At 37.1% G+C, this 15060-nt stretch overlaps 1 protein-coding gene across 5 annotated transcripts in view; it reads left to right on the plus strand.

The window, feature by feature from the left end:
• LOC129368545 (ryanodine receptor 1-like) overlaps positions 1–15060 on the plus strand; it is a 44309-nt gene that overhangs the window by 24670 nt on the left and 4579 nt on the right. The window contains exons 72-93 of one of the 5 annotated variants that reach the window (XM_055043577.1): positions 4–96; positions 1247–1261; positions 4938–5108; positions 5193–5252; positions 5368–5502; positions 5620–5732; positions 5807–5903; positions 5979–6088; positions 6195–6246; positions 6343–6435; positions 9580–9679; positions 9751–9830; positions 9912–9988; positions 10098–10171; positions 10691–10708; positions 12072–12152; positions 12255–12343; positions 12507–12635; positions 12716–12820; positions 13282–13363; positions 13452–14773; positions 14843–14925. In XM_055043577.1, the coding sequence (XP_054899552.1) occupies positions 4–96; positions 1247–1261; positions 4938–5108; positions 5193–5252; positions 5368–5502; positions 5620–5732; positions 5807–5903; positions 5979–6088; positions 6195–6246; positions 6343–6435; positions 9580–9679; positions 9751–9830; positions 9912–9988; positions 10098–10171; positions 10691–10708; positions 12072–12152; positions 12255–12343; positions 12507–12635; positions 12716–12820; positions 13282–13363; positions 13452–14773; positions 14843–14925 (3179 nt within the window). Of the gene's footprint in view, positions 1–3; positions 97–1246; positions 1262–4937; positions 5109–5192; positions 5253–5367; positions 5503–5619; positions 5733–5806; positions 5904–5978; positions 6089–6194; positions 6247–6342; positions 6436–9579; positions 9680–9750; positions 9831–9911; positions 9989–10097; positions 10172–10690; positions 10709–12071; positions 12153–12254; positions 12344–12506; positions 12636–12715; positions 12821–13281; positions 13364–13451; positions 14926–15060 lie in introns of all 5 variants that reach the window. The other 4 variants (XM_055043574.1, XM_055043576.1, XM_055043578.1 and 1 more) reach the window with 4 other exon arrangements.

Raw genomic sequence — 15060 nt, forward strand, 5'->3', positions numbered from 1 at the left:
TAGAACTTCAAGCGAGAAGAACAGAACTTTGTTGTGATGAATGAGATCAATAACATGTCATTCCTCACTGCTGACAGCAAAAGCAAAATGAGCAAGGTGAGCGATTGCAGTCTTACTGTACTGCTATGTCTCATTTTAGGCATTTCTGTCACTGTCATTGGCGTTGAACATATACTTTTGCGTTTTTGTGTAGTTGTCTTTTGTTCTTTTAGAATTTTTTTTACATCCATAACCATTTTCTGACATTCACTTTTGGTCATCAATAAGTTGTAGTAAAAGTATGGCTGTTGAATTTTTGTGTGGTTTTCTTGTGATGATGTGAACATCAGTCTGTTATTAGGAGAAAGTATAACTCATCATATCTTGATCCAAAAAGGATTAAGTTATTTTTTGCCTGCTCATGAGACATTTGGTTCGGGGAAAATGTTTTGTTTTGTTTAATTCAGTTTAACTAGACATCAATGATCTGCTGGGAACTTGACCGCTATGCTACCAGTAAAGCAACAGGTTACGTTGATTACGATCTTATCAATACAAAAAGTAGTTCTGACAATTACAAAGAAGTTTGGATTTGTAGCCTCTTGTACTATCTCCTTTTTCTGCATTTTATGTTTTTTTGATACTCCTAAACAAAGCTGCAGTGAAATTTTTTGATAACAAAGAAATAATTTTGTTGTATCCAAATTTAACAGACTTTTTGCCTTACGGTTTGTAAATAAATACCTGAATATCCTTATCTATATGTGATGTCACTTACAGCTCTGTAGAAGTGCAAATACTATTTAAATAGTATATTTAATGGCAATACTGATCAAACTAAACTGAACTAGACAATGACTTTAGATTTTAGATTTCTGCACTTAGTCATTTGCTGAGATTAAAAATTCAGCATTTTCATCATGAGTTGATAATTTTATTATCTCAAGAAAACCACATTGAAATCATTCAAAGAGCAGACTGCTGTCCTTGGCGTATGTAACAGCTTCTTAAAAAAAAACAAACAAACAAAAGAAACCATTTTTATTTGGCACATATTTAGAAATATGTATGTTTATAGTATATCGGGTTTCACTTATGGTACATTTTTCAATAATCCTGTCCACAGGGCTTGGTGGAATATGATGTAGTTTGCTGTAATTTCTTAAGGCTTGTATTTTAGTTCCCATTTTTCTTAAGAGTAGCAGTTGTGTTAACAATATTTTCTCTCTGGCTGTCCTCTTCCTTTGGGTTGCGGCTGGGTTTCCAGGGCGGTGACACAGAGGTTAGACTTTTTTTCTGCACGACCGCTGTGCTGACCGCATGGCACCTCACTTTTGGGGAAAATTTTCATCAACCCCTCCAGCACACTGGCACATCTAATCTGCATTCACGTGTAATCCATACACAAATAAATGTGTATATTGGTGCTTTTATTTAGGCAGAGCTGATCCAAGATTGTGTGGGGCCATAAGCAGAATTTGATATGGGGGCCCAATTTTATTTCACCGCATTCATAGCAATGGAAGATATTAAAGCTAAACAAATAATTTTTTTCAGTTTTTTTTCCCCCCATCAGTATTTCAAACAAAACTTTAGTTGTGCTCAGAACTACAATAATGCTAATTTCCGATTCTATAAATGTTTAGTGGCTTGGGACATTTTTTAAAAGTAAGTCTTAATTATATGAAAATAGTTCCAAAATATTGACTTTTATGCTTTTGGGAATCACCCTATTGCAAATTTACTTTTGAGTCATAAAGGAGAAAAAGCCCTCCAATATTTTTATGCTTTTTACCCTATGTAAGATTGGATGTTTTTTAATCAGCCTTTCACATAAAATATTGACTGCTATGTATCATTTGTAAGCAATTTCTAAGAAAAAATAAGAAAGAGACCAACGTTATTTTGCTAAGTACTAAGTGTTCCTATGTTTGCAACTACAATATGGCCATACAATGTGACTTTAACACAGACACAAGCAACTGAAATTATAAAACTAGCAACAACAAACTTTTAGAGAGTTTTCCTCTTAAATCCTTAATCTGTTTAAGTCAAGAAGAATTTAAAATCTTTGAAATTTAATTTAAAGTTAAGTAAAGGGAAATGTCATGTTTGACATCTATTTCTTGATTTTGAGTTTAAGGGTTTGAAGGCCCCCTTTTTAACCTTGGGAGTTTTTCTAAGCAGCTTAGTTCACTTTTTGGTCAGCTCTGCATTTGGTCATACTTACAGAAACACACATAAACATGTGTATGGTTCATACAAAGAGACATGTCTAACTCTGCTTTAACTTGTGAACATATTTGCACATTTAGAGAACTGATGATAAATGATCACAAGTTAAACATGCTGGCATTCTCAGTGGATCCCAGGACAGACGGGCAGGCCTGTGGGCCATTCCCAGTCCTGCCAGTGTGTATGGAGGGGAGTCTGGAGGCGCTTGATGAAAGTAAACATCTGTAGAGATGGGCTCATGGCACCGGTCTTTACATGGATCCTATTGAGGCCGTGAAAGAACAGTGCCATCATCCTCTCACTGAGTTTGCCCTTTTATTCCATCATAGTTGAGTTGGAGACTTCTTGTTTGCCTTTTTTATTTATTTCTTTTTTATTTTATTTTCATTGATGGGTGATTGAGCTGTATGTTTTTGTAATGTAGCTTTTCGCCTCTAGGGGACGATGTTAGTCTTCTCTGTGCTCTTTCTTTTCTCCTCCCTTAAAATGCCACAGCACATTTTGGCTCAGTTTCCCTCAGACTTATTATTTTGCAGACTAATACATGGTTTGATGCTTAATGTCACTGAAGTAGGTTTTTCTCACACTTGTTGGGTTCCCCCTTAAAATTAAAATGACCATGAACCTAACTAAAACATTAATTCACACTTATTTTATAAATTCCCTAAATCGTTTGCACCCTCTAAACCTCCTATGTATGTTTCACTTAATAGCATTTGCAATTAGTAGTGGATGTTACCTTAGTCAGCAAAGAATGATCATTTTACTTTTGATTTCAGTATTTGTATGAAATTATGCCTAAAATTAGTCTTCTCTTAAATGAAAAACTTATATATGCACACATTAGCCAATGTAGCAAATTAATTGCTATACTATAACTACTTTAGATACAACATTTATTGGCACCCATGGTAAAGATGTGTAAAAAGAATTAAAATTAATCTTTTATAGAATAGTTTCAAGGAACCTGCAATTGAGCCACAACTTTCTCTTTCCCCTGGTTATAAAAATTATGTAAAATAATGAAATAAAGTTCTATTTTGTTTTAGTCACTATTTATTATTTTTATGTTGTGTTGATATTGTTTGGAAAAAATAACCAATTACCTAAAGCTTCTACTGTCAGATTAGAACAATTCAAACTTTCTGCATGCTTTTAGCACATCCACATTGTTTCTGCACACAAGGCTGACCAATAAATCAGATTCCGATTTTTGTATTTAGAGAGATGCTAAAATAAAGTTAGAAAGTTGCAAAATCAAAAGATCCTAAATCAATTCACGTTTGCTGGCTTGAGCAACCGTTGGACTACAGGAAATGGCCAGTCTTTACACCTAAATTTTTTATAAAACTTGCCAAGTGAGAACAGAGAAAGATCTTTCTATCTGTAAACTTCAACCTGAAATGTGACAAATAACTTGTTGCTGTCTTTGTGGCAAAAAAAGGCTCATGCAAAACAAAAATAGCATTGGTGCCAATACTTGTTGCATCTTCAATTTTTTTAAAATCTATTTTTGCTTAACATTCTTCACTGGGTAAAAAGTCACTCAGCCAGGTTGCCAAATTGAATTCACATCCTTCAAATGGGCTGCAAAAAAATTTGATGTGAATTTCTCTGCCTTTTAGTTGTAGTTTTATTTCTGCTTCAAAGATGGATAGCATCAGTCTTTTTAAAGAGCATGCATTTTGAAGGATATATATTTTTAACATGAAGAACTTTCACATGCAACACAATTAGTCCACCTTGGAGGAATCCAGAAAGAGCAGCTAACAGAAGAACTGAACTTTCACAAAAACAAAGTCGGAGTTTGAGGCATGTAAAGAGATAAAAACCCCAAACAGATGTTTGACAGTTTAATTGCATGCAGGAAATAGATTTAACCTGAAAAACAGTTTCATACTATTGATGCCATCTGATATTTTAACTCTTAACAAACATAACAACTAACAGTGTTCACAGAATGCTTACTGGTTCCTCGCCTGAGTGGAATATATTTATTGCATGCTGTAACTGTAATTTTATTTGTTTTAATAAGACCCATTTTTTTCAGCCTTTCCTTTCCCCAAGGCAGTGATGTCACATTTCCTCAAATTTTCTATAGGCCCTCAGTTTATCAGTCTGAGATTGAAATTTGAAATTCATGCTCAAATGTAGTATTTTAGAGAAGCATGGTAGTTATATCTGCAAGAATCCTTAATAATGTTAGCTAGGTATTTCTACTATTATTTGCACAACTTTCATGTTTTTCATTGCCTTGTACAAGTAATCATTTCAAGTTTTGCTGAAACGATCAAGGGATCACCACAAATCTAAATTGTGGTTAGTAATATGTTTGGTGAAAGAGAAGTATATGAGACTTTTTTAGTCATAAAAACGTGAAAACTGGTGTGAATTTCTATTCACTCACATTTGAGTGCACCCCTGCACAAACGCTCCCATTAAAAGATACTGATGGATGTAGATAGGATCAAAGAGTGAATACTTTGTATTCGTAAAGTAGTTATGCTCAAAAACGTGCTTTTAAGTCTTAAAAATGCAATATAGGCCAACAATTACACCCTCAGTTAGATTTTGTAATGCACAATAAGTTCAATAATAAGTTATTGTTATTTTCTGTATTCTAGAACATTGTATATATGACTAATAACACCCCAGGTGTCACACCTGTAAGATTTTACGGAATATTGTGAATGCTTTTGGTTTGTTGTCGTTCCTGTTCTCAGGGTGGAGGCTCAGACACAGAGCGCACCAAGAAGAAGAAACGTGGAGATCGCTACTCTGTTCAGACGTCACTTATTGTTGCTGCCTTGAAGAAGATGCTGCCCATCGGCCTCAACATGTGCTCTCCTGCCGATCAGGAGCTCATCAACTTGGCCAAAATCCGCTACTCTTTAGTAACGTTTCTTCCTTTGGTATAGTAAATATTTGGGTTTGAAGATAGTTATTTATTGCTGATTAAGTTTTGTTTCACTTAACAGAGAGACACAGATGAAGAAGTTAGAGAGTTCCTGCAGAACAACCTCCATCTTCAGGGCAAGGTGTGACATCTGACCCATTTACACAGCAGGGTCAGGTTTTACATATGATCAAGATTTTAGCTAATCAGATAGATCACATCTCAGAAATGTTTCTGGCCTGTTTTTGTGTAAAAAGGTGGACAACCCCTCCATGCGCTGGCAGATGGCCCTTTACAAAGAGATGGCAGGAAAGGCTGAAGATGCCGATGCTCCAGTGAAAGTTGTCAAGAGAGTACAGGAGGTGTCTGCTGTCCTCTACCATCTCGAAGTGGTAAGCACAAGAGAACCAGTAATATGGCAAATGTAAATTATGTATCTGAACCACAGATAAGTAGATAGGAAGGAACATTAGTAGGAAAAGAAAACAAAATGTTTATGTCTCTGCAAGACGGAGCATCCTTTTAAATCCAAGAAGATGGTGTGGCACAAATTGCTGTCTAAGCAGAGACGCAGAGCCGTGGTGGCCTGCTTCAGAATGACACCACTTTACAACATTGCAAGGTGAGAAAGCCACACATATCGTGGATATTTACGGAATCGAGTTCAATGTTTATGACTTCTAACATTCCTTCTAGGCACAGAGCTTCAAACATGTTCCTTGAGGGATACAAGCGTAACTGGATTCAAACTGAGGGTTGCTCATTTGAGGACAGGATGATAGATGATTTATCTGTGAGTAACATTTCCTTCATCTAGATCCAGACTTTCTCAGATTTTCTCTTAAATTTGTTTTCCTGTGACGTCCAGAAAGCGATGGAGCAGGAAGAAGCAGAGGAAGAAGAAGAGAAGGAAACTAAGCCAGATCCCCTTCACCAGCTTATTCTTCACTTCAGTCGAACTGCGCTGACAGAAAAGAGGTCAGGCAGGTCCTACCGACCTCTACAGTTAATAATATGAAGAGCGTTAAACCTCGACTGTGCCAAAATGCTCTCATAAGATTGGTGCCGCTTCTTTCAATTTCAGCAAACTCGATACAGATCATCTGTATATGGCATATGCAGACATTATGGCAAAGGTGAGTTCACACATGAGATTCCAGCTGCGAGATTTGATATTTGGCATCCTGTTTATTGAACGGTTGAAATGACTTTCCACTCTGTCTTTATATTAGAGTTGCCATATTGGTGAAGAAGAAGAAATGGGAGAGGAAATGATGGAACAATCTGAAGATGAGATGTCCTTTGAGGTGCGACAGTCAGAACTGGTAATGGGCGACCAGGGGCTAGGGACCAGGAACACGGAGGAGCGGTAGCTTTCGATGCATCGAGTGAACTCATCATTGGAGCATTTACGTCACAACCACATCTCTTTCTCTTTGTTTCTCTTTCTGTCCTGTCTTGTCATCTTTATGTGCTTTTTGTTGGCTCTGCTTTATTCATTACTAGTTTCCTAACTCACCAATCACAAAGCTCCAGTCCAGATGTCTTTATTTTATTTTTACCAGTATCTCGGTTTCAAAAATAAAACATTAGATGTGATTTTACTTTAAAGCGGTATCTTAGGTAGTTTGATGTGGCATATACCATTTCAAAGAGTTTGTTAGTACATCTATTTTGTCATGGTCTAAACCTGGATTGGATCTAACAACAGTGTTGAGTGTTTAGATTTCTTCTGTTTTAGCTCATTTTCTTTTGAATATTTCAGATCATCAAAAACTGTTTTTGTGTTTTTATCACCCCTTGAAAACATTTTGTAGGCCAACCTACAAAATCAAGTCTGGTGTTTTCAAACCAGGTCCACGTAAGTAGATGAGGCTTAGGAAAGAAAAAAGGCAGGAAGTTCAGAAAGATCAACAAATTCTTTTTGTAGAACATGAAGACGTGTTTTATTTACATTCATTGCATTTTCCCAGGAATGAGAGCAGTTACTGACAGGGAAAAATTGTTTACGACTTCATGTTTAAGGTAGAAGAGAGTAATGGAGGAGTGGATTACTTTTCACATGTAACATGGATTTGGCTTGAATTTTTTTTATTCCTAAATGAATAAAATCAATATTTTGGAGAATTATTTTTTGTATTTACTCAAATATCTAATATTCAATTTGTTGATGATCTGAAACATTTAAATACAACCAATAAGGCAAAAAAATCTGTAAGGGCATAGTAACTTTTCAGCAGTGTAACTTAAGTTAGTATAATGTTTCCATTATAATAATCTTTCACATTATTATTGCATAATTTTTTTTCTTAAAACTGCAACAAACTTCTTATACAATGAATCTTTGTGGTCTTACCCTATTTTAAAGGTAAAATATTAAAACAGAAAGTAAGAATAAGAGAGTAAAATGAATTTTTTTTTTGGTGGAGATAATATGCAATATTGATGTGCAACTCCAGCTGTTTCTGATGCATTAGTCCTTTCCATCTGAGTCTGTGCACTCATTTGTTCACCCTGCACTGACCTTGCAAGCTCCAATATCAGTCAAGTCAGCTTTCTGTGTTTCCTTTGGGCATTTTTGTGCTTCGTCAAGAAGTATCATTTTGCACAACTAAAATGTTTATAAATCCAAAAACGGCTTTTAAATGTTTCCAAATGCTTGCCGCAAACTGGGGAGTCAGACATGCCTCAAGTCAGAGCTTTTTAAGACTATTTGATCTTTAAAAATATCTGAAGATGCTGTAATGGAAAGTCAAGGACAATGTCATTCCTCCCAGTTTATATTGCTGTCTGTTGTCTTTCTCTCTTTCGCTTCTTCCACTGCTCCATGTAATGTCCCTCACCTTCATAACACCCGTCCTACTGACTGGATGCTGCTGACCAATGTTCCCTTCCCCCACTCACATAGCAAACTGACTACAGTGAAAGCCAGAATAGCACAAGCATCACGACTGGCAGTCTGTTCATGCAGTCATACTTTCAAAAGTTAACACACAAAAATCCTAGATCAATTTGATATCACTAGACTGTCGGTGACACCAATGCGAGCGTAACTCTCAGGTCGCACGACACATAGTGGGTAGAGCACAGCTAAATGTATGTGGGTGGGAGGGTGGTGGTGGGAGGTGAGGGAGGGCGGGATCAAAGGTTTTCTTAAATTATTTGTGAATTGATTGAGCAGATTAATGTTCTCTAAATTCAGGACTTTCATTTGACAGCTGTTGTCTTCCTGCACATGTCATTTTATTTCAAAGTAAAAATAATACCTCTTTATATTGCCATTGATATACTGTATTTCTTAATTGAAGCATTACCATGAAATGCCAATAAAGAGGGATGTCAGTGGGTGGTTGTTAGCCTCTGTCCAAAACATCTTATTTGCAGAGTTCCTGCAACTGAGATGCTTTGGAAACGGCGCTGGGGCGATATGCCAAATCAGTGGGGCCATTTCCTGTAGTCCAACGCTTGCTCAAGCCAGCAAACGTGAAGAATTAGTGTAACAGATCCTTTACTAATGAACTGAGCTATGAGAATGTGTGTAAGAGACAGACACTTTGAAATAGTAGTGATAATTCCTAATGATGCATGTAAAGAAACATTAGTACTGTAGATGAAAAATAACTAATTATAGTGCTCGATAATCCAGGTCTTGTAGCAGGATTGTAGCATTTAAAGGCAGTCAACACAGTTTTTAAATTTTAAGAATTGTGAAGAAACCTTCATAATCAGTGCGAAATATAAACCATAATTAGGACAGTAACAGGAAAACTGCAATCTTAATGGTCTTAATCCTTAAACCTAAGCTTAAGTGAATGAAACATTATAGGTTTATAAACTACTCCACTGCTTTGAGTGCTCCATCATATGCTCTGATTCTTTAAACTGAGATCACTCTGGCTGCCTTCTGCTGCAGTTAAGAGTTTAGCCACTTGTGATTAAAAAAAGAAATAGAAAATAAATATATATTTAATTTTCAATGCATCTGTTTAAAGGGACTTGGTGTAAAACCCCACAATTTACTGTCCTCTGGAAATACTACAAAATTGGAGTCTAGCTTCTTTAAAACGGCAAAAACTAACTTCTCTTTTTCCTCTGCTCCAAGTAGATATGACAACTGTGAGCAAAAATCCCATAGAAATACAAAAACATATTGATTTACTAAAAAAGTAAACCATCGCTGTGGCTTAAGTAATATACAATATTGATTATTATATTTTAATAATAAATTTTTTTTCATAAGGGTTCAAATTATGAATAAATGTAGATTAAATGTAAAGATCAACTTAATTTTGTGCAGATCAATATACCTTCATTCTCGTAGATTGTAACCAGGAATCATTAAACTGTGATAGGTGACAGGTGGCGCTCTTTAATTGAATACGTTACCAAAGAGCCTCACCTTCGGATTTTACTGATCTGTGTGAAATATATCACCACCAAAAATTCATCCTGTTTTCTGCCCACTAAAGGAAAAAGAAATGGAGAAGCAAAGGCTTCTTTACCAACAGTCCAGACTTCATAACCGTGGTGCTGCAGAAATGGTCCTGCAAATGATAAGTGCCTGCAAAGGTAATCTTCCTCCGTTTTTACTCTAAAGAATTTTTTCCTTCACTGCGCTCAAATCTTCCTTTGTTTTCTAGGTGAAACTGGCCCAATGGTATCTACAACCCTCAAGCTGGGTATTTCTATCCTTAATGGCGGAAACAGCGAGGTTCAGCGGGTATGTGTTTTCGAAACAAACCATTTACTTGGTAATTAATGACTCTGTTTTAAAACTGAATTTCTTCCACTGTATTGTCAGAAAATGTTGGAGTACCTGAAAGACAAAAAGGATGTGGGCTTTTTTCTGAGTGTCCAAGCTCTTATGCAGACTTGCTGGTTGGTTTTCAGTCCTTAACGCTATTTTCTGTGGAAAATAGTAAAGTAGTTGAATGTTTCTGACCAGTTAGGACTACTGAATGAAATCAAAGGTTTATGTTTTAAACAGCGTACTGGATTTAAATGCCTTTGAGAGGCAAAACAAGGCAGAGGGGCTTGGCATGGTTTCAGAGGAAGGAACAAGTAAGTCTCTGTTTTCTTCTCTTTACTTTTATACATAAGATATTTAAGATGCAGACAGTGAAAATGATATCACACCCTTGATACTTTTTGCTCAGTAATTAAATGTACATACTCTTTGCTGCTCGTTCTCAACAAGATATTGGATAAAATGTCAATACTCATGTGAATCCAAAAGAAATAATTTACTATTTAATTCATTTTGTTTTATATGCTTACCATCTTCAACATTAAAACACAAATTTGATCTGGTAGAATGACAAATTTGCTAACATAAGTATTATTAACACAGTGAAAATGTAACAGAATTTAGTCAAAAATCATTTCATTTGTATGTCTATTAGTGGTCTAATTCTGGAGAATAGTTAGAAATTTCAACCAAAATGATTTTGCCATGGAATGTTGTTAATATCCTCCCCAACCTCATCTCTTAGTCCTCTGCTGTTGTCAACACACTGTTCCTCTCTCCCTTCCCCATGATCACTGCCACCCTCCCCTTGTCCCTCCTTTCATGGTCCTCAGACTTGAACCTAGATCGGGGTAAATCATCATCCTCTCCATCGGCCTCTCTGCTCTCTCATTCCTCTGTCTCACTTGCTCAGTTCTCTCTTTTTTTTAATGATGATGACTCTGTTGAGAGGGGGGATTGTCCATGGTTCGTGTTCGCACCTCGTGCGCCCTTCCACCATTATCGAGGGTCAAAAGGAGCACAACCCAACAACTTCATAGTTGTTGGAGATGCAAAACAAACCAATCAATGAGCCAATCAATGTGAATTGGTCTCATTTCTTTGTCTGGATAATTGATTGGTGCATCACTAATGTTGATGGACAATGTCCTCTCTTTTCCATTTAATTGACATGTCCTGAATTGTTTGGTGTTTGTGTGTGTTTACTGCAGGCAGGGGTGCACAGCTTTGGGAAAGGATGGTAGTATAAATCATCATTAAAATAGGGCAGCTGATTAGGCAAGTGTCAATTTGTCAGGCACAAGGTGTTCGATCCAAACTTTTTGCCCTCAATTCAATGTATGCAAACACCAACTGAATTTTAGGTTTCTGGAAAATACATATGTTTGTTATACATTTCTTCATTCTAAGAAACCTATAAATGTGTCCATGAATGTTCCCACCTAACAAAACAAAAGATAATTATGTTGAAATGGAAATGGGATAAACATAGAAAACTAAAAAATTAGATTGTTTCTGCTTTAGTGAGAAATATGAATATTGGCATTATACAAATGTGTTATTTTTCCCATTTTGGAGCATGGTATATATTGTGAAAATCATCACCACCTTACTTGCTTTGGAGGCGAAGGTTTTCAGATCTTGCACCTCGTGCCAAAAAGCTTTATTACCTGCAGAGGACTTTAGAAAACAGATAAAAGTGCCACATTTGTAATTTTTGTGCACTTTACAACTTTTACGTTGTTTATTCTTGTGCAATGAAGCATAAATATGGCTGGATAATCAGTTCACCCCTGAATGCTGTAAAATCTTGCCATTAATTCCATCTTTCCATTTGTCAAGCAGTGGATTCTTTAGTCCAATTTATACTTGTTGTTAATGTGGCTGTTTTCCACTGCAGCTTGTTTTCACCTGACGTGTTTGTATGTGTTGTTAGCACCTCTTATATGTTGTTTGACATACAGTATGACTGCATGCCTGTGTCCTCAACATTAACCATGTATTTATAACTTTTTGTAAGCGGTGACAGTTGCAGTATGTGACACTAAAACTCATTTACCTTTGATGGTAAGTTGAAAAATTAATTTAATCAATTCTTAAGAGATATGTTTAAGCTGTTACCAGCCATCCTTATTTTTTCTTCTTGTTTAATAATCTAGGTGAATTCCTGTACTTTGATTCATACATTTATTTGTGTCAATCTTTCCTCTGAAGATGAGAAAGTCATGGCGGATGATGAGTTCACTTGTGACCTGTTCCGTTTCCTGCAGCTCCTCTGTGAAGGACACAATAATGGTGGGAACAAGTCATGTTTCAGATTCAAGTCGGACTGAAATCATATCAACAATAAATTCCATCAAAACAGACTTTGCAAGCTGAATAATCCTGTTTCTGCAGATTTTCAAAACTACTTGCGGACACAGACAGGAAGCACAACCAGCATCAACGTCATCATCTGCACTGTGGATTACCTCCTTCGACTCCAGGTACTTTGATAGTAATCTGCCCTACAAAGCACATGATGAAAATTATTAGAGACTTAAAATAATAAAGCGTGCAGTACATATGAACAAATCATTCCAGAGTTAGAGTTTATATAAATAATTTTCAAATATGTCAATGCTTTTAACTGTTTTGTTTTCATTCAAGGAATCTATCAGTGATTTCTACTGGTATTATTCTGGGAAGGATATCATCGATGATCCAGGCAAAAAGAATTTCTCCAAAGCTATGACAGTGGCAAAACAGATTTTTAACAGTTTAACAGAATATATTCAGGTACTTTTACAACAAATTACCAATTTATGTTGTTTCTTTGTAAGTTAGTTTGTAACAAACAAGCTTTTTGTTTCCTTCAGGGCCCATGTACAGGCAACCAGCAGTCCTTAGCTCACAGCAGATTGTGGGATGCTATTGTTGGATTCCTTCATGTGTTTGCCCACATGATGATGAAGTTGGCACAGGTGCACACATTGATGTAACTCAAGCAAATAAAACAAAAATGCATTTATCATAACTTTTTATATCGTTTTTCAAATTAGTTTTTGTAAAGCTTTGACTTGCCAGTGCAGATTTCAATGCAAACAACATTAAAAGTCAGAATATTGTGTTAAAAGCATCATAATAATTTAACAAATGTTTTCAAACAAAACTAACCCAAAATAATAGTGTTTTATGTTCAGTTTTGTTACATCATGTCATCAAGAAGTTTGGATAAGTTCAGTATTCTTAAATTAGGCAGATGAAATTAAAGCAGAGTGAATGTTTTCTATAAAAGTTATCCATAGACATCTCATAATAAGACACAATAAGATGTTATGTATTTGAGTACAATACCTCGTAGTACATTACCTCATAGTTAAATGATGCCCACATCATTTAACTCGTAGTTTTAATGATGCTAAACTATCATTAATGACCACAGGACTCCAGCCAGATTGCTCTGCTGAAGGAGCTTCTTGACCTCCAAAAAGACATGGTTGTAATGTTGCTCTCACTATTAGAGGGTAAAAAAACTTAAATACTACCAAATAAATTTGATTAATGTGATGCCTTTAAATCACTTGTTTAATTTTTTTTGCATTCTTGTTTCAGGGAACATAGTTAATGGTACAATTGCGCGACAAATGGTCGACATGTTGGTGGAGTCCTCCAGCAACGTTGAGATGATTCTCAAGTTCTTTGACATGTTTCTGAAACTGAAAGACATTGTTGCTTCTGATGCTTTCCGTGACTATGTCACTGACCCTCGAGGGCTGATCTCTAAGAAGGACTTTCAGAAGGCCATGGACAGTCAGAAACAGTACTCCCCTTCTGAGATCCAGTTTCTTTTGTCCTGCTCAGAAGCAGATGAGAACGACATGATCAATTACGAGGAGTTTGCCAATCGTTTTCAAGAGCCAGCCAAGGACATCGGGTTCAACATCGCAGTGCTGCTCACCAACCTTTCTGAGCATGTGCCGCACGACTCCCGGCTGCAGAATTTCCTGGAACAAGCAGAAAGTGTGCTCAACTATTTCCGCCCATTCCTTGGCCGTATTGAGATAATGGGCGCCAGCAGAAAGATTGAGCGCATCTACTTTGAAATCAGCGAAGTCAACCGCAGACAGTGGGAAATGCCACAAGTGCGAGAGTCCAAACGGCAGTTTATATTTGATGTCGTCAACGAGGGAGGTGAATCTGAGAAAATGGAGATGTTCGTCAACTTCTGTGAGGATACCATCTTTGAGATGAATATCGCATCACAGATTTCAGAGCAGGAAGAAGAGGAGAAGGGAGAAGAGGATGATGAGGGAGATGAAGGAGGGGGAGAGGGGGCAGCAGGCGGGGCGGCAGGTGGAGGCGGGGATGAAGATAGCAATGGTGATGAAGGGCAACCCGAATCCACCTCAGCATTTACAGACTTCCTCCACAGCTTGTCGAGCTTCCTCAGCATCTTCACCTTCCGTAACCTCCGCAGACAGTACCGCAGAATCAGGAAGATGACCTTTAAAGAGATTGTGGTGGCTTTGTCCAAGTTCTTCTGGGCTATCTTGATGAGCATACTGACCTTCATTTACAATGTGTGCAAAGGGTTCTTCATGATCATCTGGCAAGCGCTCTTTGGAGGTGGGTTGGTGGAGGGAGCTAAAAACATAACAGTCACCGAGATTTTAGCAAGTATGCCAGATCCCACTCAGGACGACGTGCACGGAGATGGACCAGGAGAGCTGGGGACAGGGGAAGAACAAGAAACTGGGGGGATGACAGACACTGGTGAATCTGGGAGTGGTGAAGAGGAAGAGGAGGACACGCAAGAAAATGAAGGAGGAAGGATTCCGGGTATGGATGCTCCAGGTGGACTTGGAGATATGGGTGTTGAGGAACCAGTTGAGCCCCCGACTCCTGAAGGGTCTCCCATTACAAAGAGAAAAATGGTAAGGACATCTCTAAAAAATCAGCAATCTGAAAACTGTCCTTTCATTGTGGATAATCTTTCATTACAGCCAGGAGAAGAGTCTGATGCAAGCCAAAAACCACCAGAACCTGCACCTGTGGAAGAAACCCCTCCAGAACCAGAAAAGTCAGAGTAAGTTTAAGTTTTCTTTTAAGTACTTAATGCGAGGGAAACTGTCTTAAGGTCTAAGTACTAGAAAGTAACACAGATATCAATTAAAGCGAAGCACATTAAGATGGATCAACAGAGCCACGTTGATGTTGATGA

This window comes from Poeciliopsis prolifica, unplaced genomic scaffold (genome assembly GCF_027474105.1).
Source record: "Poeciliopsis prolifica strain line A6 unplaced genomic scaffold, Auburn_PproV2 SCAFFOLD019, whole genome shotgun sequence".
In the NCBI taxonomy this organism is placed as follows: domain Eukaryota; kingdom Metazoa; phylum Chordata; class Actinopteri; order Cyprinodontiformes; family Poeciliidae; genus Poeciliopsis; species Poeciliopsis prolifica.